The sequence below is a fragment of the Passer montanus genome, unplaced genomic scaffold, assembly GCF_014805655.1.
Source record: "Passer montanus isolate IOZ18808 unplaced genomic scaffold, ASM1480565v1 scaffold65, whole genome shotgun sequence".
In the NCBI taxonomy this organism is placed as follows: Eukaryota; Metazoa; Chordata; class Aves; order Passeriformes; family Passeridae; genus Passer; species Passer montanus.
Window position 1 is genome coordinate 2361148 of NW_024371593.1, and position 24178 is coordinate 2385325.

Consider the following 24178-nt stretch of genomic DNA (forward strand, 5'->3'; position numbering starts at 1 on the left):
CAGAGAGCTATCAGCAAGTTTCTTGTTTCTTCATGTTCAAGGACACCGTGACTTGATCCAGCTTTACTGTATTGAACAGCTTTATTATATTGTGCAGCAATAAACCACAAAGATCTAATAAGAACAGACAACTGCTGCTACATTTAAGGATATTTGACTGAAGGTCATCTGAGCAGATTACTGTTGGAGTAAAATTCAAGAACTGTGTTGATGTCTTATTACCATAGAATATGAACATACGTCCTGGAAAGAGAAGAATGATACATCAGAATTTTTAGGTCATGTAATCACATTGAACTACTCGTGCTTCAATTCCTTAACACATTGTCTTTCTACCTTTCTTTAAAACCACTTTTAAGAACAAAATACAGTTTACATGGTTTATCTCACCAAGACATTTACAGTTCAAAATGCAGCAATTTAACCAAGCCATTAGATCTCTCCTGCAGTAGCTGTCACACAGGCAGTTAAATCATCAGTGAAGTCTTTCAATTGCTGGAGAATTTTGTTAAGATGCTACTATGCCACCGAGAGTTTTACAGAAAAGGGGAAGCAAGAAATTCCATTGCTAGCCTGTGTTCAAATTCTGTCTCCTTCCTAGATGGTTCCAATATCTTGTGCATTTAATCTGATCTGAAATGTGTGGTGTTTCATATCATAACAATAAGCTATATTGCAAGATATGAATTTTGACAAGAATGGTCCTTTATAAACCTGGCTGCACCAGCCATACAACCAGGCAGCATGAGCTGGAGCTTAATTCCCATATTTCATATCAGCTACCAAAACAATCAAAAAATTTAAGGAAGCAAGAACCCACACAAAAGCCAGGGATGCACAATAGTGGGAGCTGTAAAACAGCTTAGGCCCATAATGCTATTTCCCTCTTCAGCAGCTGAAAAGTGAGTCCTGTCTGGAATATCATTGTGATTGATAATGCAGACAGCCAACCACGGCACTACAGGTCTTACCCAGGTTCTGTCGAAATTCGGATTTCAAGCCAATCTGTAGCAACTGATTTTCAAATAAGACTCCATTATTTTTACACACAAACCTAGGGGAAGACAGGGAAAATATGTTTTAAATTGAGCCACATTAAACAATATTTAGAACCACAAAATTCAGGGTTTACACAGAGGATGAAGACTGCGGTTAACCTAGAATGCATCAATCTGTGAGAGAGGCCTTTGCAGAAAACTGCAGTTAGAAAAGACAATTTTACATCCAGAACCACCACTTGTAGGACACTAAAAGAACTGACATTTTTATTTGATAGTCTGTCTGAGAAACTACGAAGGAAACCACAATATGCTATATGCACACACACTGTCTAATAAAGGACCAGGCAACAGGATTTTTATTTTTAGTCTTGAGAACTTCTGAAACTCATTAGGTTCGTGCAGAATTGAAAAGTTTGAAGCTTTGACTGTTTAACCTGAAAGAAAAAAAACCTCTTTGTTTTATCATTTTTGTATCACCTAAGCCAACTAGAGATGTACTTTTTCCATTTTGAGAAAAGAAGACCATTCTCCAGTGATCTCAGTCCTTTCTATCACCCTTCACTTAAAAGTAGAAGAGGTGGACAGCAAACATTTGCCTTTTGCATCCAAGGCACTTAAAACACACTCTCAAATATCAGTACTTTTGACAACTACTCTGTTTTGTATTTATTTTCAAATAGTTGCAAAAACTTAACATACAACTGGCATTGCCTTATTTTAGAGCAGTGTGTGATAGCACTGACTTGTAGAGAAGACTCTAACCTGTGTATTCATGAGCCTGTCACAAAATCCACAGCATCCACAGATGTGTTCTAGCCACAAGTCTGACAGTACATGTTTCTCTAGTTTTGCTGGTATTAAGTTAATGAACAATATAGTTTTGCTTTATAACTATATTCTGGAAATTGCCCAGCCTTGCAAGGTTTTAGTATTGCTTACTTGTGAAAAAGCTCATCAGCATCATGCACAGTATCAGCTGGTTCCTCAGAAACTACCTCAGATGAAGCCAGGTCAGGGCTAGTTCAGGCAGCACAAAGGAAGAAAGGCAGTAGCAACAGAGACAGCAGGAGTTAGTAAAGACAGCTTAGAGCTTAGTTACTTCTTTTACCTCCTTCCTCAAAAATGGCACTGCTGAGCTTAATGCATGAGAAATTGATTAGCTGCCCTAGCTCAGTACCCTAGAAAGGTTTTAGGCATTAGGCAATGTTTTCCCCCACTTCTCTCCCCCATCCCACCCCAACTGTTAGAAAACAGCAATCCTTCACAAAGACAGCTGAAGGTGTTCAGTAAATGTAAACCTCTTACAGAATCAAGTCCTTTTAGGTGTTTAACTGTGAAGCAAAAGTGTTTAAGTTCAAAATCAAAAAGGTAGCTGCATATTAACTACTACAAAGGTGTGCTTAAAAGCAGAGGCCTCATCAAGCTTAGACACCCTTCTAATTACAGGTGCACAATCAGTTCCTAAAAACACACAAGTATTAAGCATAGGCAAGAGTACACAGGCACACAGAGAATGACTTACCCAAGCAACAGATTAGAAACAAAAGTGACAACAGCACTAAGAAAAGGCAGGAAACTGTAAAAAGCAACTTCTCAGTACCATTAGAGAAGCATTTAATAATCTACAGACAGACCAAGGAGTTGGGCATTGCTATACTTTCTTCTGCAGAGAGAGAAAACTATTTTTATGTAACATTTGCTCATGAAACTACTATAATTGGTTCCTCTTTTTACACTCTTAAAAAAAAAAAAAGCAGGAACAAACTTGGGTAGCCTCCTAAAGCCCTGGTTTTGTGTCGAATGATCAAGTATCACTCCTGACCTTCCAGTAGAAACACGGGATCAAGTATTAATCACTGCAAACCTGCAACAATGCATTGCCTGATATAAAATTTTGATGAAAGTGCCAATGATTATGTCTTTTATATTAAGATGCATTGAAAATTTGTTGTGCCAACATTCAAAATTTGGTCCTTGACAACAGTAATACGTGCTTGTCCAGTAAGACAACTGATTTTAAAGACATTCTGTGATTTTATGTCATTCATTCCCAAAAATTTAATCAAATAATATTTGAGAGTAGCCACAGGGACTTATAATAATGGAGTTAATAACACACTGTACCTACACTACACTTGCTAATGTAATTGTAGTATCAAATCCCCTTAAAAAAGAAACACGCCACTTGTTCTTTATCCCCCTTTTCACATCCCTTTGTCAGACAGCAGAGAACAATTGAAGTGTAGCATTAAAATCTGGGAAGCAGTATCTCTGGATACAATCCATCTCACTGTTTCAGTAGCAGCTTGCCATAAGTGGAAAGACAAGAATACTTTATGAAAAGAAAATAAGAATAAACGTATTCATATCAGGACACATAACCCCCACTTCAAGATGTACAGAGATGCACAAGCAGTTTAATTTAACAAAGAAGCAAAACCAGCATGAAAACCAGACACTACTGTGTGGCAAATATCCTCAGGTTGAGTACTACAGGCTCAGTTGTTCCATTACAAGAGATATTCAATAAAGACAATACATCTAGCAGTGTCCAAGAACACCTCTCTTGCTGCAAAACTACCACCCAGGAATGCACTCAATATGCTGGAACAAAACCAAAAGTTATGTGTGTTTTTCCTTCAATCCTGTTTCAACAGACAAATTCTCCTTCAAATTCCTTTCAGGGTGACTTAAGGGTGACTTAATTACCTCGCAAAGTTGTCATCAGAACCAGGAGCAAGAGGTGCAACTGGAGAAGCTGTATCTAAAAATACATCCACGAGCAGGGTACCAGGACAGGCAGCTGGGGGATCTGGTTTGGTGACAGGGGCAACACCCAGACCCAGCAGATCCTCCGGTGGAGAAGGAGTATTCTAAGGAAGACAAGACACTTCGGTGTTACACTGCAACAAAACTGTCTCATTTGCAGAGACAACTAAGCTATGGCAAAGTGCCTCTCCCCGCCCCGAATCAAGGTTTGAATGGAGGTAAAAGGGTTGCCATGCTGAATTTCAACTTCAGGTCATTTTTTTCCTTTGAAGAGAGTTATGCCCATCTAACCGTTAAATAAAAGCAAAACCAAAATTCATCTGTCCAAAATCTGGTTCTGCAGAAGAAAGATGACAAAGATGACAGTTTTTTCCCCCTTCTCTTTTCCCATTACTTTCAAGGGAAAGAAAGTACTGTAGGGAATAAAATTCCCATGTTGCTTTTCTTTCATGAAGAATCCATCAAGAAAGCAAGTGGCTCTTACACAAAGCTAAATCACAGGTCATCATAGCATTTTAAAATTGAATATCAGTTTAATCCTGGGATTCTGAAGCCTAGCATATCACAGAAAGAATGGAAACCCAAGCAGCAAAAATTAGCAGAGCCTGTAGCCAGTTCAAGCTGCAAACACTAGAGGAAGAGACGAGATGTTTAAAGTGTTTTTTCCTCAAACAGAACAAATCAAGCAGCCACGACACAGAATCATGCAACATGGCCAAGTCACATGCAAGAACAAAGCACAGACTGTTAATCAAAATGGCCATGTATTAGATATTAGCAGCTTCCACTATGCCAGATAATCTGAGGATGAGTCATGAGATGCATTTGGGTAAATCTGAAATCTTGTTTTTGTAAGCCAGCTCCAAGTTATCATATACTCCATACAGTATAATGAAAAATTCCCTGGCAGAAGACTTTAAGAAGCCAATCATTAGGACCAACTAAAAACAAAGTTTGGACCTCAAATTTCTAACATTTTTGGAATCCAAACCATATAAAGCCACTGGTGAAGATAACACTGTGCAGTTTGTTACACGGCTGCAACCCATCAAGTAATGCTTGTAAAGCACAATGCAATATTAACTGCCAGTCACCTCGATTTGGCATTCAAAGAAAATTTTGCAACTTTTCTGCTGGAAAGAGATTTCTGTCCAGTCAAAACTGTTGCACTTGGAGTAGCTACTCTTATACACTGTAGTGACTAATTATTATGCTTTAACAAACTAGGCAGGGAGCATGCTACAGTATTTCCATCTCTAGGTAATCTTCTACGGCATCTTAAATCTAATTACAAGTTATTCTAGGCATTAAAACCAGAAAGAAATATTACATTATGGGAAAAATTGATCCTATCAGCTTTAATTGACAATAAAATGAGAAATTTCAGCTCAGAAGAAAAAATCATGCAGACTTGTCAAGCATAACTGAACTCAAATAGCATTGCCAAATAAAAAGTAACAACTTTATATTGATTTAAGGACATCTCGGTGAAGGTAAGTTTTGTCCCCTTCTATTAAAAACAACAGTCAAGATGCAAAACAACATGTTAGACAAAGCAGAAAAAACAGCTGATAACTCTGAAATTCAAGTTAAGTCCTTTTAAATATATTAATTTTATAATCCCACCCTCAGTGCAATTTCATCAACAAGGAAACTCACATTTCTAAAGTAACAGCAACATTTTTCAAATAACAATGTAAAAGGGAGTTTTTTAGGCTGCAGACAGTTCATCCCTACTTACATAAGATTTCCAAAGGAAAATTGCATCCAACCATGCAGCAAGGGGAAAGCAGCTCTACATTCCCTGCTTTATAGCAAACACCCAGAGTCTTAACTTTCAGATGGGAGGTTTTAAATCCCCAAAAAGCCACTTCAGAAAACCAGTCTTTTCTTACTTGCACACCATCTAAATTAATGAAATAACAGCTTTTAAACTCACAAGTTCAGTGGCAGGTTCAGCAGTTCCATTCATATCAGCGGTCCTTTCCTTTTTGATCTCTTCCAGGTCAGTAACTGTGCCTGGGCCTTTCTTCTTCTTCAGCTTAGCCAAAATGGAAGATTCTCTCTCTGGAAAGGGAGGCATTTCTTCCAACACTGTAGCCTTACCATAGGGAAAAAAAAGTATTAGTTAAACTTGAGAGAAAAAGCCAAAACAGCTTCTGAATCTTTGAAGAGACACATCCTCACAGATTGCATAAAGCAAAAGCAGAAGTAGTTACCACACAGAAAATTATTATGCAGTTTACTGTAGTAAGGGATTGATTGCTTTTTTGAAAGAAAAAATGCTTTAAAACTTCCTGAAGTCCTTCCAAAGCAGCGTATTTCTTCTCTGAAACACTGATATTAAATTTAAAAAAAGAAAATTTAAATAATTAGATCATAGCAGACCTAAGGGTCCTTAAGTCAGGCAGACCTAGACTTAAAACAACAGAGAATACTCAAGTTTCTACCCAGACCTAAGCATTTATTAGATGTCAAAACCAAATGTGCAATGCCCTGCACAGATCTGAGAGCACCAGGTTAAATCACTGAACTTCAAGAGACAAAAAATTACACTTTTCCTCCCCACCATCAAGTGAGTCCTCAAAAGAAAGCCCCAGCCTTTTGAAATCTAAATCCTCTAGGAACCTCTATTGTGCCAGCTTTCCCTGGCTTGTCTGCTCCAGATTAACATATCTTAATGGTCATATGTCCCACTACAGCAATAACAACTTGGAATTTAGCTCTAAATTAAAGATGACTACAGCAGAATTAAGGAGACTAAAAGAATCAGCACCCATATTGTAATCCTGAGATTTCTGAGCAATCAGGTAAGGTTTAGTTGAGTTTAACTTGCTGACAGCAGACTACTGCATAATAAAGAAAATAAACCCTTATACCTACCAATATATCAGTACTAGCAATAGTACTGAGCCTCAAATACTCAACAGCTCTCTGCTGCAGCTCAACATCAGCATTTTTTAGCTGACTGTCACTGCGCAGCACATCTTGAATTGTAGTTTTGATTTCTGGAAAGAGGTTCACAAACTTGATGTAGGTAGACAGAAGCAGAGCTCGGGTAGGAACACTACACAGATGAAACTTGGAATGTAGCAAGTTGAACTGGATGAGGGGACTTAAAAGAAGGAAAAAAACGTTCAGTTTTTGTAGATATGATAATCATTATTACTGCATCATTAGCAAAAGCTGAATGATTTGTTAATTAGCTTTAGGAATGCTAGGAATTAAATTCTTTACACAAAGCATTACTACTTCAATTCAGTATTTCAGAAGGTGTTTTACCTTGATCTTGGATCACCCGCGATCAGATTTCCAAATTCTCCCAAGATGTAGCCACCTACTTTTACAAGATTCTCGTGGCATGCTGGAGCTTGAAGGGCCTGTAACATATTAATAATCACTGATATACAACGTACAAAAACAACCACCTTGTCTGTCACTTCCATTCCCAGTTTTCTCACCTACTTTCCTACAAGAGCAGACTGTGGATCCAGGCATTACAAAGTACTTACAATAAAAACATCGTGGGTGGTATGATTTCTCAGAAGACTCTAATGTGAGTATTACTTGATTAAGAGCATTCTTAGGCCCACCTAGCAGTACTGTGGACTTCTGATAACAGAGAGAGGTCTTTTAAGTTTCCCCTGTTACATCATGTGCTGCTTCCTTAATTCTTAGCTTGTCTTGATAGGGAATTGAAAACGGTTACTCTCACCTCAAAAACAGTCTTTGCTGCATATCCTTGCACATCATCCCTGTTGATGACAATCTGAATAACTCGGTACCACACTTCTTCACTGACATAGTCACCAGCAATGCGAATCAGATTCAGGATTGTATCCACATACCAGGTGTAATCCACTGCATACTTCTCAGCAAGAATTGCAACTTTCAGAACCTGAGCACACAAAAGAGAACACAAAGTTGATTAGCTCTTACTATGAGCTGTATACACCTGGTGATGCCCCACACTGGCTCAGAAGCCTCAGTTTTAGATGCATGAGCTTGTTCATTTGTTCCCACAGCCAAGGTGAAAGGTGAACATTGAAATGCTGTGCCAGAATACAGAAGTTGCCAGGCACATATTGCTTTCCCCATAATGCATTCAAATATGTTGTATCTTTGTGACTTTCCAATTGCATACCTAAGTGATCAAGAGCAATTTATAGAACATTTTCTGTTTGCTATAAAAACACCATCTAAACTACCACTAAGACAGGATCAAATAGGAAATTGGAAACCTCTCAAAAAAAGGCAAAAGCAAACTCAAGATAGCAGAGGCAAATAGAGTCACCAAAGCACAGCTGACTTTTTCAGGTCATACTCAGATTCCTGCATCCTGAAGCTAACAAACAGCTTCAGGGGAGACTCCACACAATTTATTATCAGTTGAATTTACTACTCTTAAAAGAACAGGTCAGTATAAGGGAACAGGATTAAATTCTCACTATCTGCCAAGTCAGGGGACATTGTCAACAGCAACCAGACAGCACAAGAGGTAAATCAACAGTCACTTCTCTAACAAAGGGACTTCAGCACCTAACTAAGCTAAATAAGTACTGTAAGTACAAGTTTTGTTTACCATCCTAAAAAGGCTGAAGTTGAGTATTTCAACTTTTATCCTACTGGTAGGAAGGGAATAGATATCAGGCCTCTTAGCTGATTAGAAGGTATTCGCTTTGGGAACCCTTAAAACGAACATTCTCAGAGAATACAAAGTTCAACCTACAAATAAGCATTCACCACTAATTTTTGAAGCTACTGGACAACTGAGACTAGAGTAGGACCTAACCCTCAGATGTAGGGAATGTGTTGGTGACACACATAAAATTCACTTTGCTTTCTATATACACTGTCCTGAGACCAAGATCAGCTTTTAAAATTCTGAAGTTTCCAGGTTTCCCCCTGCTGCCTGGATTAGCTTAACCTAAATTCTTTGCTACTAGACTACAAAGTTTGGAGTTTTTTGTTTGTTTTAGCAGTTTTCCCTGTGTTGTTTCTTTTTTTTTTTTTAAGCCACCATGAAAAGCAATCTCTATCACAGACTATGCAGTATCCTAATCAATAAATTATACTTATGGTACCAAATCCAGCTACAAAATAAGTATTTAAGAAAAACACCAATAGCTTACAATTTCTTCTCTAATGGAATAATCAGCAGTCTCCAGGTAATTGAGCATTTCAGCCACAATCTGCTGGGCATTGCTTCGGTCACACATTGCATACAGGAGATCTACAGCTCTTTGTCGTACACTTACATCTCTTTCAGTCTGCAAAAAGACAAGAGTCAAAGGTCAAGATGATTTCATCTTTGTTTGGAAAGTACATGCAACTTAAGAGATGAAACTTAGTATAATACACAGTCAAATTTAAAACAAATGAATTTGCATAATTTTTCAGATGCAGAATGAATTCAGATATACCTTTTATATAAGCTGTGAGTTTCTTATACTATTTCTCACTTTCAGTCACCTAGGAAAAGCTCAGTGGAGACTCAGCTTCCTGCTTTTAAATACTATCACAAAAATTTACATCATCAGGTTTTGTTTCTGTAGCATACTTATTCACATCTGTGCAGGTACTGAAAGAATGGAGGAGTTTGTACAGAACACTTCAGTATTACACAGAGTAAGGGTGAATTTGTGGTCCACTATGCACTGAGTAACTGGTAATAGTGGCCATAAATGCACCAATAACTGGCTGAAATTGTTAAACTCTTACCAGGCCAATGAGCATTTAGCTACCTGCAGGTTTAGTGTCAGGCATGCCTTGTAACAACTGAAGTCCAGCTAGAACAAATACATACTTTGAACTTAGACAAAGGTATAAATATGCTACAGCACAAACGTGGAAGAAAACAAAGCATTTAAACATCCAAGTATGCAAGTAAATTTACATGCAAATAAGTCTTACTCTTTTGATTTCTGCTTTGTCACATAAACATGGCCTGGGATTGTGTCTTTCTGGTTTCTGGTCTTTACAATTCTGCAATGCATGCTGATCTGCTCTACCACCCCCCATAAGTTATTACAGCAAAGGAACAGTGTCCAATACCAGCAAGACAGTAATAAAACTGTCTTCTCAGGATTCTCAATTTTGAAATTCCATATTTTTAAACAATTATTCATCTTCAGCCTACACTTGAGCAGACACCAGTGTTACAGGGACACAGCTCCAGGCATCAGATTTACCAAGGTGCAAAAATCAACAAAAGGTGACCTCTGTAATTGCTACCACAGCAAGATTTTGCTGGATTGAGGTAAAAAACTGAGGTATACTTCAAAGAATAACTCATTTCATCCCTAAGTATTATTAACTTAACTGGGTACAGGGAGCTTGGGACAGTGGGGCAGAGGGTATTGAGGCAGGGGAGAAGACAACACTCAAAACCAGACCACACACTTCAATATTTACCTTCAATGCATTGATAACTGTTTCTATGTGTGTTTTCACAGCCTCATGTGAGAATTCAGAGCTGGCAAGCGTGCACATGCTTTCCAGTGCTAGGTAACGCAAATTAGTTTCTCGGTGCTGCAAGAACTGACCTAGCTGGTTACAGGCACGGACTAGTAGGTTTGGCTCACTGCACAGAACAGGAGAGAAAGTGAAAGGGTTAAAAGCAACAGGTTTGAGAACACTCAATTCAGAATACTATTTCTGCAGTGGAGATTTCTTAAAATGCTTCAAAGTGTCTGCTAGAATGCTTTGCTAGTGAAATGCAAATTCAGGTACTGTGAGCAAATAATCTCTGTTGGATTAGAGCAGTGGGGTCAATACAAAACATCAAATAAAGAAGCAGCAAAACCCAAAGTTACACAGCTCATTAACACTGTTCAGTTACATTGCTGTGGTTGTGTTCTAGTCTAGCAAGCCTCTTGGTGTTCTCTTCCCCTTCACTCCCTCCCCCATTAAAATCTGATTAACTGTTCAAGACATAGCCCCATCTTTTCACCTTAAAAGCCCCTCTGATAACAGAAGTGTTGTCCCAGCTCACCTGTCATGATGTATAATTAAGCTTATTGCCTCAAACAGGACAGCATTCTTCGCATTCGAGTGTTGCACTTTCTTTGACTTTGGTGGCTCCTGTGCTTTGTTGAGGATGGTTTCCAGGCATTCTGTCAGACGGCCACGTACCGCAGGGTCTTCTGGAGAAGAATGAGCCGTTGGACAACTTCGTTTTGCTCCAAACACTAATCCTACCTTAGGTTTTCCCCAGGCTAAATCTAAATTAACTAAACTATTCTGAGACATTAAAAACACTTACACTCCCCAACATAAACATGGTAAAAGAATTCCAAGTCACAGTTCTATTTGGGTGAGAACAAAAGCCAAACACAATCTGTACCACGACATACTTGGAGGCTTTAATATAGTTGATAGTATTAATGAATGTTTAAAATGGCAGTCATTTGTAAGATGCACACTGGTTAGACATCTTCTTAAAATGAAACACAACACAACTCAAAAGGCCAAGTAGCTGAGAGCCATCAGTAACACACACTCTCAGGAGTACAAACTTCAGTATCTTTGCCATAAGACAATGTGCTTGCACTCCAAGCTATGGTGACACTGCAGTGCAGTAGCTCTTTGGAGCCAGTGTACTGCATAGGAGAAATGACCAGTGCTGTGATGTGTGCATTACCTGGAGGGGGATAGCACTGTAACAGCCTCAGAAGCTTCACAGATAGCCAGGGAGCAGGAACAAAGTAGTATGTGTAGTCCTGAAGGTCTGTTGATGCAGAAGTTACAATCTGTAAAACAAACAGCCAGCACATCAGCTGCTGAAGTTAATTGATTCACAAGCATGAAAAGGACCCAAAGAACAGTTTAGGTCACCTCTGACAGAAGCTTAAAAAACTGTGTCACTAGCAAAGTCTAGCTCAGTAGATTAATTAGGTGCAAGCTGCCATACTATGAGTACACCACAGTAAATGCTGGTAATGGAAATCCAGTTTCGTAGATACAGTAGTCTAGAAAGTCTCTTCTGAAAGCCTACTTGCTTTTTAAAATAATGAAGACAACCATCTTGTAACATCAAAATGTTTAACCAAAGTTTGACTTTCTCTGTTCTAGCAATTCACAGATTCAGCCAACAGTCTGGTGGCTGCTGACAGGTGAGCCTGCAATTCAAGTACAAGATACTATGACAGACTGACCTAAAGCAGAAAGATCAACTAACACCTTCAATAATATCCATACAGCAAAGCAAAAAGAGACAGCATTCACAGAATAGGTTTATATGCATAATGAAATGTGATAAGGATTAGATTAGATTGCCCCTCTTCATAGATTTATTTTACCCCTTTTATTCTAGGATAACCATGAGTTTGCCACTAGCTTTGCTCAAAATAATTCTACCTAATTCTTACTGCCCCATTACAGGACAGCCTTTCACTTCCCTCAGCACTCCCTTGCTTTTAAGTATTAGAAAAAAATCTTCATATTTGAAAAGAAAGTAAACAAGTAATTTGGGTATAAGACTGCATAAAACTGGGTGTAAAACACATTTGTGAAGTAGCAGCCTCCCCAGTCTTGCACACCTTCCAAAAGGAGGGGGAAAACAAAATCAAACAGAACAGTGGCATCAGTTTTCCAGCACAGAAATGTTAACTTACAGATATGTCTCCCCACTTCTCCCTGCCCCTGCTTAATTCCTTATACAATTTACAGAATATCAGATGCTTATGATTATTAAGTTAGCAGCAGCTCAAAAGAAGGAATAGGAAGGCAATTAGTCTTGTAAGAAGCTTAGATAAAGCTAAGCAAAGTTCCTTTGCTGTATTTTTGAGGGGTTTGTGTGAAGTCTGTAGAATCAGTCTTTGATCCAACTATTCTTTGGTATTACAGCAAAAAAGTGAGGACTACTACTTGGAGCAGGGATTAAACCAAGAAAGTTCAAGCAAGCCAATACAGCTTTCTGTCCTGGTAAGCAACAAGCATTTAAAGAGGTTACCTGAAGCACCCACATGAAGTGACACTGAATCATCTCCACATTTCATGGTACAGTAAACTAATCTGACCCTAGAAAGCTGAACAGGAAGCTAACCTGATCTAGAAAGCTGAGTAAATTAATCAACAGTGAAGTATTATCAGGGTCATCATTGGACTCACTCTGCTTAATCTAGACACTGCCAAGGAGACTGAAGTCTTAAACTCTTCCGGGTTCTTCTGTGCCAAAGTGGTGATCAGACTTGTAGCTGCAGTAACCACACCCTAAGAAAAATCAAAACACAACACAAAATAACACATGTTCAATTTTGGATTGGTTTACAACACTGCTCATTAACACCTTTCAATTCGAGGGTTTTTTAAAATACAAAAAAAAAGTGTTTATCCCCATTACAAAGCCCTACATGAAAAAACCTCATGTTTGGATAGCAGCTAGACTAATTACACACCTGCAGAATCCAACAGAATTTTCAACAACATGACACTGCCATGCTTGCAAAGCATTTTATGCTATTTTTTGTATTAGCTTTGTCTCATGTTTGGATCGTACATCTAAAATAAGAGAGCTGTATTAAAATTAAGCCTGGACACAAATTGTCTTATTATACAAGAGAAGCATGAGCAGAAGAAATTCAATGCAGATTATCCAGGAAAGAATTCTTAAAATTCAACAGGAGGAGAGGGCTTTGTATAACAAGCACTGGATACTACTACTGCAGACCAAAGCACTCATTACTGTTGAAGCACAGTTATTGACAGCCTTATTTTCATAAAGTAACTGGACTGGGGGGAAAAAACTGGGTCTCCTTTCTAAAGCAAGAGGGTTTTTTAAGCATCAAAGTAAGAATGACGTGGATACAACAGGACAAGGAAGTCTATGCAATGACTAATCAAGTCTTGAATCTTTAGTGCAGATCTATTCTTAAAAGGCTTAGGGCAATTAATATTACACCTATGCAATGTGACTCAATGTAACAAGGCACAAGATTAATTAATTTACAGCCAGAGGAAAATAACTTTTACATACTATTCTTGTATCTACAGTGAAAAGGTAAACAAAGCTTTATTAAAAATTAATAAATACAGCAAATAAAAAGGGCAGCTCCTTCCATTTCCTTCCCAAAGGCTGAAGACAACAGCAAGCCACTTGCTTGAAAGACTCATGAAGAAAAAAAATGTGTATTTAACAGCAGAAGGCACATAATTGTCTTTACACACTAAGCCCAAGAAGCAGAATGAGACTGATTTACCAAGTGCTGGTCATTGAGGAGATGCACTACTCGAGATGTCCAGTCTCCCATGGGAACAAGGTCAGGAGAAGTTCTGTACAAACGCAGCAAGCATAAAGCAGCACTTTGCTTCACACTATCCATAGTGTCTCTGCAAGACATATGTACTGATTTAAAATACAGTGGTTAAGGCACAGCAATACCTGCAGGACAGCTTTATGCCAGGTTTCACACTGACTCAGCATCCCTGGCCAGGCTGCATCTTTTCAACAGAAGGTCACTGAAGTCTTATGCTGAAGTATTTGTTCTTCTTAATTTTTCCAGTTAGTCAAGTTTTCAACTATTATAGAGGCTACAAGACATATGTAATGATTCTTTACAAATTGGAGTGACATTTCACATCTTTTATGAGAATTGAATGTTTATCTCATTTGATCAAGAACAAGCTTCTTCCAGGCTGATTGAAATCAGACAGTTCAGACTACCTTATGAATGTGACCAAAGCTGGAACTACTGATAGGTCCTGCATGTCAGATAGACATCATGAACTACTCAACAGCTTCAGCACCTACAACTAGAATATAAGGTGGCTGTCAACAAGCACACAACCCACACATCTATTCACCTTGCCATCCCTGCTGCTGGCACAGAAATGGACTATTTTAAGAGTGGCAAGCAACTATTCTAGTTCAGTGAACTCCTTTTCAGAAAGTTTTTGACTAAGCATTTTGTGTGACGCACAGACAACAGCTATAAAATGTACAGAGCACTACCAGGAAGAGTTTTAAGAGGCAGCTTATAAAGTGCAGTCTTGGTTAAATGTTCAGAAACCTCTATATCCCCAGTAGAATTCAGCCCAACTATCCTTCATAAATTTATCTGTTTTCCATCAGACCAAGTTGTACCTCAGTTAAAAACCACAAACCTATTCCTCCCCACGTCTAATTTATATTTAAGCTACCCTGAATTGGCAAATGTAACTGACTGCTCATTCTGCCCAGGTCACTTAGACAGGACAGGCACACCAACATGTTTTATAAATATTATCTTAGAAATACAGAAGGAATGAGACCCTGCAGAGTGATCTCAGAAAACATAAACACAGCTCAGAGTTTAAACAACTGACCTGAAGGTGCTGTGCTCTGTTTGCCATTAGTGACCCCAAGTGAAATTTTCCCAATTTTTTAAGGCTATCTTATTATAACCCCATGACTCATCACTGCAGTATTGTCTCCACTATGCTACATGGAGAACAGCACCTGGCAATGGCAGTGGCCTGACATTTAGAATACAGTTCTTACACCACATGTCACTTTTTATATTAATGTAAGACAGTTACTTGTTATAAAAAGATCCATGCATATTCTAAAACAGTTCATATCCTCAGAGTTTAAATGCACTCTTTGCACTTGGACATTTTAAGTTTCAAAATAAATTAGCCCTACAATCACAAGTCCAACTTTACATTGACTTAACTATAGTTTCAGACATTTGCCAGGTCTGTTTAGAAACTTTCAGCTATACCAAAGTAAGAAAGTTTGTGGTGACTATTTGCTATTTATATGAACTGCTCTTTACATGGTTAGTAGAGGAAGCAAGAAAACTCACACATCAGTATTAGCGTGTTCTTCATGAAGCCAGTACATTTAGGTAAGAACTTCAATTTAGAATAAAATTTGTAGTATAAACATCTATTTAGGTTCATTTATTTCTTTTTTCATCAGGAGAGGTAAGGAAAGTAAAACATATGCATTTCAGGGATATTCAGTACCACAGATTTATCCAAAACAAAAATCCAATCACAACAAGACACCAAAACTTAGTTTTCACTCTATTGTTACACTCCTACAAGCAACTCCACATGCAGGCAAGTGAAAGCACCTGCAGGTATTGGAACTGTCATACTGCAAGCCCAGGGCTATAGAGCCCAAGCACGGATTAAGGTCCTGCAATGGAACCAAGCTGCTGAAAAGTTTATTGCTGTTGTATTTGAAAGAGGCATATCACACCTACCCAGCCACAAGAATTTTGGGAATTTCTCCAGCAAATGCTTCCGCCATCTCCCGGCTGCCCACGTTGGCAATGCAGTGCAGAGCAAGGCCCATGAAGGTGGGGTTCCGGCTGGCCAGGTCGTTCTTGATGGCATTGTTTATCAGGCGAATGAGCTCGCTGTTGGAGTTCACCAGCACGGAGATGAACAGATAGCCCTGTGAGTCACAACATGGAAAATCTATTTTAGCTGACTTCATTTACTGTAGCATTCAGAGGAAAAACTATTTCTTTGACACACACTTCTCTCATTTACCATATGGGCAGAAATGGGCATTCAGACAGAGCAAAGGCTAGAAAGATTAAGTGAATTAAACTAAAATGAGTAAGTTCAGTGTTACCCTAGTTATCTGGTTTTAAATGTTTTCTCAGTCTATTCTGGCAGATACTCAAAAGATCATTTTAGATGGATGGGGACCAATCAAGATTTTGGCTTATTATTCAAATAACTAACAAGTTACATGCACCTGATAAACACAGCCTTACTAGGGAGATGGAAAGAGACATTCGGAAAATTAAACGGTTACTTCCCTTTTAATGCAAGACTCAAGGCAGTTTCTTAACAAGAGTAATAATTTTATGCAGAATGCACATTTTTTGCAACTAGTTCAAGACACCCTGTGCACAAAAGTGTTTAGATTTTAGAATAATTCCTAGAGTCAAAATAAGGCTTTAAGCCAGGGCAGAGGGAATGAAGCAAAATTCTTTACAGACTCCACAGCTGAGGCAGGATATTAGACAGACCAGTTTATCTTTTTTAGAGCTCAAGTTACTCACAATTTGTTTCTCTGTATATCTATTGGAACTGAGCAGGTTTACAGCCTCCATGTGACCGAAGTCAATGTCATGCCCCAGCAGGAAGATGAAGAGCAGTTTGCAGACATATTTTTTCTTACTGTAACCATCCAGGGCCTTGTCACCTGAAAAGCAAGCAAACAAACAACAATTAGGTCTATGTTGAGCTTTCATCTGGTTACCTAGTGATAATTCCATCTACCATCATCTATATCCTAAAGGATAATGAAAGGATGGTCAGGAAAAAATGCTGTCATTTAGCCCTTGAAGTATCCTGCAGTGTCCTTAGAGTATGTTCTTACTAAGAGGCAGCACATCCATGTTCGCTCCATTTTGATTTTCCCGCTTTGTTAAGAATATTTATGTCTTCCATACACCTTATCCTCTTAAACCAACTATCAAACCTTTATCTCAGTAAAGGTGTTAACACACTTTTCCAAGTGCACCACTGTAGAGAACTCAGTAGCAACAAAAAAAAACTCCAGCAAGTTGTTTTACAAAGATCAGGTGACAATGGTCTATCCCAAAGACTTGAAGAAACACATGAAATGAGATTACCATGAGAATTTTAACGTTTTTGTAAAATGAAAGCATTCACGAGTGTTCCAGTTTCAGAAGAAAAAGGCACTCTAAATAGGTTTGGCCATATGTTGCAGTACTGCTGATTTTAGAAGCTTGCAGAAGCAACATGGAGCAGTGCAGCTTCCAGTTCATCGGGAGACCATTGCTTTTCCTGAAGGGAAGAGCTACATATGGACACAACACTTTCTGTGTTACATTCCCTCCCTACCTCAAATCAGGCAATAAAGGGGTATCCAGAAAATCAGGCAAGACTGACTGCTGAGTAGCAAAATTATGATATATACTGCTGCCTACAAGTCTATATGAGCTCTCTCATCTCAGCATTCTGGACCTGGAATAACTGATCTGTCACACGAAGTGTGTATTCTTTAGTGACGGGCAAGCTCAGCCAGAACAGCACTGCATACTCTAAAGCTTCAATAAGATATTCCTTACTCATTGCCCTTGCCAATAAAAGCTCTAAGCTGCCTTTTTGTTTTATATTTAGCTGCCTATTACATACATCTGAAGTCAAAAAATAATCTTAATAGTGTAGAAGTTGCTCCTTCTTCCTTCTCATGAACTGATAAAGAGGCATATTAAATTTGCCAGGCCACATGAATCTATAGCTCTCCTGGATTTCACACTACATTCACAGACTGGATAAAAACCAAGGAAACCTTACCACTACTGAACTTACAGTTAGTGAAGGAATGAAGACTACCATCTATATGTGAAGACATGTAAGAATGAACCAACAGAAAGCATACTGGCCCACTGAAGTACACAATGCCAAAAGGTTATGTTTACAGGCTGTAACTATGCATTTTGGGGGTTACTTTCTATTTTGACCTAAAAAATTCTTCTATTTAATCTTATTTCAACTGAGATCAATTTAAGCAAACCACTGCTATTTTAATGTAGCCAATGATATCCTTCTAATTTGGGTTTTTAGGCACCTGTTGATTTTTTTTTAAACTGGCACAGACACTGCATCAGTTGCCAACAAAAAGCTTCACCTTAAAGCAATTTTTATGTTGTGCAAAGAGGAGTCATCTTCAGGTCCATACTACAGAATATATGTCATATTTTACTTCAATACAGGAGGCAGCGCTACTGAAGATACCCATGGCAGTGAAATTCTGCTGTATTGGATCCTGTGAGCACCCTCTGACAATAGCAAGCTCTGCAGAAAGCTGTCTAAAGACATGTTCTCTTCAAGCCACTTTTACAGTTCGCTGCCATAAGGCTCTTTTCCTGCTGAGTCAGCAAGCAAATGTAGGGAATTTTGTTCTCCTAGACAATCGGAATTACTGTCAGAAGAACCTGAGTGAAACATCCAGTGGGAATATTTTTTTTTCCTTCTTTGGAAGCAATATGGCCAGAAGAAAGAGAAGATACTCAAAATGTCTGCTTATCTGCTGTGACCTCCAAACTATGGTGTAAGCAACAATGGAGTATTCTGCATAAATACTTCCTGTTACACTGTTTTCCCAACGAAATGGCACTCAAGAGCAGAAGCTTCTTCCTATCCCACCATGGCAGGGAGATGCAGATCAAAGATATCTTTCCTTAGGAGAGGCAAGGGAAAAAAGCCCAAAAACAAAACACAGGAAAGGCAGTGACAGCTTTACTTTTCTAGTATTTTTTCAGCTTCTTAGGAAGAGTTTCTACAAACTCTTAAGATTTGATTTTAATTGGTCACCTACATGAGATCCAGAAGGAAAATAAATAATCAGTGAATAAACCAGTGGGTCTTTACATTACCTAGCAACAAAAACCACTCTAACTCCTGACAAGCCAGCTATTCTAGGGGACCAATGAAAGGAATAGGTGATGCTCATTACCATTAGCAGGTACTATTGTGACTCACAGAAGGGGGCACTAAATAAGCTGAATCCATTTTAGTCAGTCTAATTCTAGTGGCCAAGCTCTGCATAACTGAGGACTTACTATGGTATTGGATAGCATTAATATAATGAGTTGCTTCTCAGATACACCAAAAAACATCAGAAAGTAGCTTTCACATGAACTTCACCACAAATGAAGACACCCCAACTAAACTCCAAGACCGAATTCCCAGGAGGGCAAGAGGCTGAACTGGAGCTGCCTGTTAGTGTACAATCATCAGCAATACACAAAAGTTAGAAGTATTAAATCTAATCTCTTATATTTTCAAATAACTGGTGTTGACTTTGTGATACCAGAAAGGAAGAGGGAGTACATAGTGCTGAAACCCAATTGCTTAACAAAGAACATAGGGGATGAAAATATGTAAACTTTGAATCACATCAACTTCCACAACAAACTATTTGTCAGAGTTTAGGAATTCCTTTTTTAGGTTTAGGACCTAGCTTCTTAAAACATTTTATCCTTCCAAGATCCCAGTATTTTAAGAGCTCAGATTAGCAAGGTCCTTGGATCTCAGGGTATTTGAAGAATTTTTGATAGAAGATACACCATGGAATCAAGCACAAAATATATTACCATCCTAATAACAAGCAGCTTCCTTCTCCACTACGTGGTATCAAAGAAAAATATTGCAAAATCAGTACCTGATACACCTAACTCCAGCTGTCTTTTGAAGTCTGTGACTCTGATTCTTTTTGAAATTTTAACTATTCCATTCCCTCCCATGTCGCATTTATGGAGAGTTCTGAAGGTTCTATTTTAAACATTACTAACAAGTCTCATTGCTTAAGTATGCTCCAAAATAGTACAGCTTCCCCCAGTCCCAAGCAAACATCCGAACAAGGGCAGAAGGAAATGTCACATGTTCTGTTATCTTTATTGCAATACACAATCATTTCTTTTAACTCAGCTCATTTTCAAATGCTTTTGGGAACATTTGCAAATGCTGCAAATCAAGTCAGCAGAAACAGGAAGGATTCACAATACATGTCAGCAGGTTTTGAGCACAGTGGGCATTTCAAAGGCTACTTGCTTTTCCTGAAAAATTTATTAGTTATTTGACTAGGAAAAATTACTAACAGCTGATTAACAATGAGCACTATTAAGAAATAATTACTACTTCCAAATTTCTGTGTATCACCTCCTTAGATTTGAACACAGAAGTTTTGGTTTTCTTTGGTCATCCATACCTTTCATACAGCCCTCTGAAAAGAAATAAGGCAAGAAAGTAGTATAAGACCTTTTAATTCTCAAGCAGCAGCTCCCAGCTCTAGTTGTAAACTTAAGTTAAAAAACAGCACCTGCTTTTCAATCAAACTCAGTGTATTTAAAAGCCTGTGTGCTGCACTGTTACTGAGACTGCTACCAGCAAGAAGGGTCAGGAAAACAGTTTAGTCCTTGGGATGTTCACTGGGGGTAGATAAGGAAGCCTGACAAGTCTAATCTCACTAGCTTTCACATGGCCTTAAAATCTTTGCTTTTAAAACCACAATAATGGCTTTTGCAAAACAGAATGGACAACACTGTTTCTTTGCTTCCTTCCTACACTGACCTCTGTTCATGCAGTTGGCAGCAATCCAGGGATATACTCTATCAGAAGGCCACTACTAGCTTAGAGGCTAAGAGAACTGAATTTGATTTTTATGTACGTAGCTACACTTTGAGACAAGATCTGTATTTCTGTAGGGGTGACAGTCCAAACCCTCTACATTAAATGCTGAATACTTGTGCAAAATAACCCATACAAATTCATAAACTTGTATTTATTTACCATACTAATAGCACCAGAATACAGATCAGCCCTACAACTCAGGTCATATTTGAAGCCTGATTTTACTTCCATTAATTCAGTTTGTCACTGAAGACACTTCATGATTTTACTGTGTGACTGCCTTCACACATGATCAGAAGACAGTGTGACTAAGCAGACCCATCTTAAAAATAAAGCCTATACTTTCACAGCCTGCTAGGAAAGCAATTTACTGAGTTCACTGTTACATAGCTTCAGTTTAAAACAGGTATTTGGAGCCTTATCTTAACTTCCTCCAAAGGGTTACCCTGTATTTTGGGAAAATAGAGATAATTTGCTCAAATATGGCAAACCAAGTCAAAAGAAAAAAAAAAGGAAAAAAAAAGCGCAACAATTAACAACTCACATTGGGGCACTTTTGCATGAACAGCTGAAAAGAAGATACACAAGCATGTCTGAAATCTAGCAGCCACTCTTGTAACACAAACACTACTAAGCAATCAGAACAAAACTAAATCCTAATGAGAGAGCAGGAAAAAAAGAACAAGTGTGAATCAGGCAGAGAATAAAGTTCCTCTGACCACAGAAACAGCTTACAGATTTGTGGGCAGCTTCATTACTACACAAATTCTGGTTTGAGAGAGCACGGTGATACAACAATTTAATAAACCAGGCATTTTTTCACTCCCAAAGCAGTTACTGCTTTGACGCTCAGACTTCCAGTTTGGTTCAAGCATGGGAACAAAATCAGCTTACAGTCTGAACATGTAAAATAAAAGGAATAGCATCTCTGCACACTTTACTCCTACAGCTTCTTTATCACACTGGTGTAGCTTCTCTCTAGTACATTCTTCTTATCTCAGTTAATGCAGAAGCATTTAAAGCAACTGTCAAGGACACTGTGACCTCAGCAGTGGAGTTTCCTCATGCTTAGACAAGAGACACAGTCACCCTAAGTACAGAGATTCTAAATTCCTGCTGAGCTGGGTGCACAAAAGCTGGATCAGAACCCAAAGCCATAGCACAAGTTCCACCAGTTCAAAGAAAATATTGTTTGTGCAGAGACATAAAATCTTATCCCAGCATGTTAAATACAAGGGTACTTTAAATACCAAGTTACCCAAACATAAGGCAGGCATGAGGCTTGACAGCTACTTGCATGCTAAAACAAAGGTAGAAATACTGAGGATCTGTCTGCAACAGTGTAAGAATACACCTTGCAGGTTACATGGGATGGGCATCCAGATAATGCAACAGTGTGTGCTGAAGCATACAAAGGCCCACAGGTAGACCAGACTCCTACATCAGTGTCACACAAGAACTTCTCTGTCAAGTGGTGTTGTTTCTTGGCCTTTCCCTGATAACAGCCATGCAGCCAGTCCAAAAGCTGCATCTTTGGCCAGGAAGGCCAAACTCAGAGCACCAGTATTCACCACAGTTGTTTAGCAAGGGACTTCATCTTAACTTGACAATCACATATTTGTCTTAATCCAACTATTTTAAAACATTTTAAGGTCAGACCTACATGAAAAGTAACTAGGCTAAACTGAGTAATCTCCACTTAAACCAAGAATAAAATGCATATGAAAGTCTCTTAAATTTTTATACAGCCCTTCTGCAAGGAAGAACCACAGAGCATGAAGTCCATGTGGGAGTACTGCAGCAAAAAGATAACACAGCTATCAGCTCCTCACACTCTCAAGGCCTCAAGCAGTTACACAAGTAGTTGTCTAAACACGACTTTTTCCAAATTGTCACATATATGTTTTTACTTAGTTTTCATCAAGTTATTGTCTTCAGGTAACTAAAATTTTCCACCCAAAATCTATACAGATTTAGTAATAAACCATAATGAAGATCAGCTACAAGAAGGTTTAGCCACCTTCCACTCAAGCCACTGAATGAGCATATACTGACCTTTATTCAAAACTATTTAAATAGTGCTTAAAGGATGCTACACAAGCTATGCAGGCTGAAGTTATAACACTGCTTTGCTGAAAGCACCTCTGTTCTCTGATCACTGCCTGATTTATGGCTCTACATAGCCAGAGATTCCTGTGATAATTTCTCCCCTACTTCATGAGCAAGCAGAGAAGAATTAACTGTTCATGTACTTTTACCTATTTTTCTAAGAAAAAAATGTAAACAAAGAGGCATGTGATGGCTTCTAATTTTGAAGAATTTCTTGAGTGTCTTGCACTGTCGTTAACTCTTCCCTTCTAAGCTGTTGATGACACTCAGGTTTCTAAAGGTCTTCATACACCTTAAAGAGACATACTACTTAAAATGTACCCACAGATTACACAAAGTTCAGGAAAGTTATTTGTTAATGTATTGAGTATTCCAAACAGATATGCTGGTCTAAGCCAGGATAGCCAACTAAGGTAAATGAACTTACCACAAATCCAGCAGATTCTGAAGGCACATATATGACCTCCACATTGCAATGCCTTATCTAACTACACACACTGCCCCAGAACTACTTAAACAAAACCTTCCACAGCCACTACTGTTATAACTCCATTTAAAAACATCCTAACTACCCCTCAGAATCTTTAAACTTTGAAACCACATACACAACTTGAATACAGCTAACAGCATGAGTTTTACCTTGTGCTGTTTAAAAGTTAACTGCTGCCCCTTGAAATTAGTTACTTCATACCCTTTGTTTCACATGAATAATTTGTACTGCTGTTGCTTGTGATCAAGATGTATAGCTTCAGCAAGTACACATTTTAATTTAATTCTGCTAGAAGACAGCCTAACCCATTACTTCCATAAAGGGCTCAGAGCTGAAGAAGGAGGAAGGAAGAAAAGTTTAAACAGACGCTGTTTTACTGGAAATAATCACATCCACCCATGTTACTTCAAACTATTCACAGCCTCATAGCTTTCTGGAAGCAAACAGGCTGAGTAGTCACATGGTTAGGAGGGCAAGTGTTAGAAATAGTTTGTGACCAGCAGCCCAATTCTTTGATAGAGGATGCAGTTTGCTTCTGTTATGGCCAAGAATCACAGGACTGTCAGAACGTTCTATAGTTAAAGAGAACATTTTCAACAGTAATTCTGTTACTAAACTGCTCTAGCATTTTGCTTGAGTCAGCAGCTGACAAAAGATGTCCAAGCATGTAAAAACAAAACCCCATGAAAGAAAGTTATATGGA

General features: G+C 38.5%; 1 protein-coding gene across 4 annotated transcripts in view; it reads right to left on the bottom strand.

Moving 5' to 3' along the window:
* Positions 1-24178, bottom strand: part of AP2A2 (adaptor related protein complex 2 subunit alpha 2) — a 44412-nt gene that overhangs the window by 6696 nt on the left and 13538 nt on the right. Inside the window, exons 3-18 of one of the 4 annotated variants that reach the window (XM_039728292.1) lie at positions 16775-16917; positions 15962-16155; positions 13970-14099; positions 12882-12983; positions 11413-11521; positions 10765-10912; positions 10185-10353; positions 8903-9040; positions 7486-7668; positions 7053-7150; positions 6654-6885; positions 5710-5871; positions 3711-3874; positions 1941-2018; positions 972-1054; positions 154-243 (exon numbers count right to left, since the gene is read on the bottom strand). In XM_039728292.1, the coding sequence (XP_039584226.1) occupies positions 154-243; positions 972-1054; positions 1941-2018; positions 3711-3874; positions 5710-5871; positions 6654-6885; positions 7053-7150; positions 7486-7668; positions 8903-9040; positions 10185-10353; positions 10765-10912; positions 11413-11521; positions 12882-12983; positions 13970-14099; positions 15962-16155; positions 16775-16917 (2223 nt within the window). Of the gene's footprint in view, positions 1-153; positions 244-971; positions 1055-1940; positions 2019-3710; positions 3875-5709; positions 5872-6653; positions 6886-7052; positions 7151-7485; positions 7669-8902; positions 9041-10184; positions 10354-10764; positions 10916-11412; positions 11522-12881; positions 12984-13969; positions 14100-15961; positions 16156-16774; positions 16918-24178 lie in introns of all 4 variants that reach the window. The other 3 variants (XM_039728291.1, XM_039728295.1, XM_039728294.1) reach the window with 3 other exon arrangements.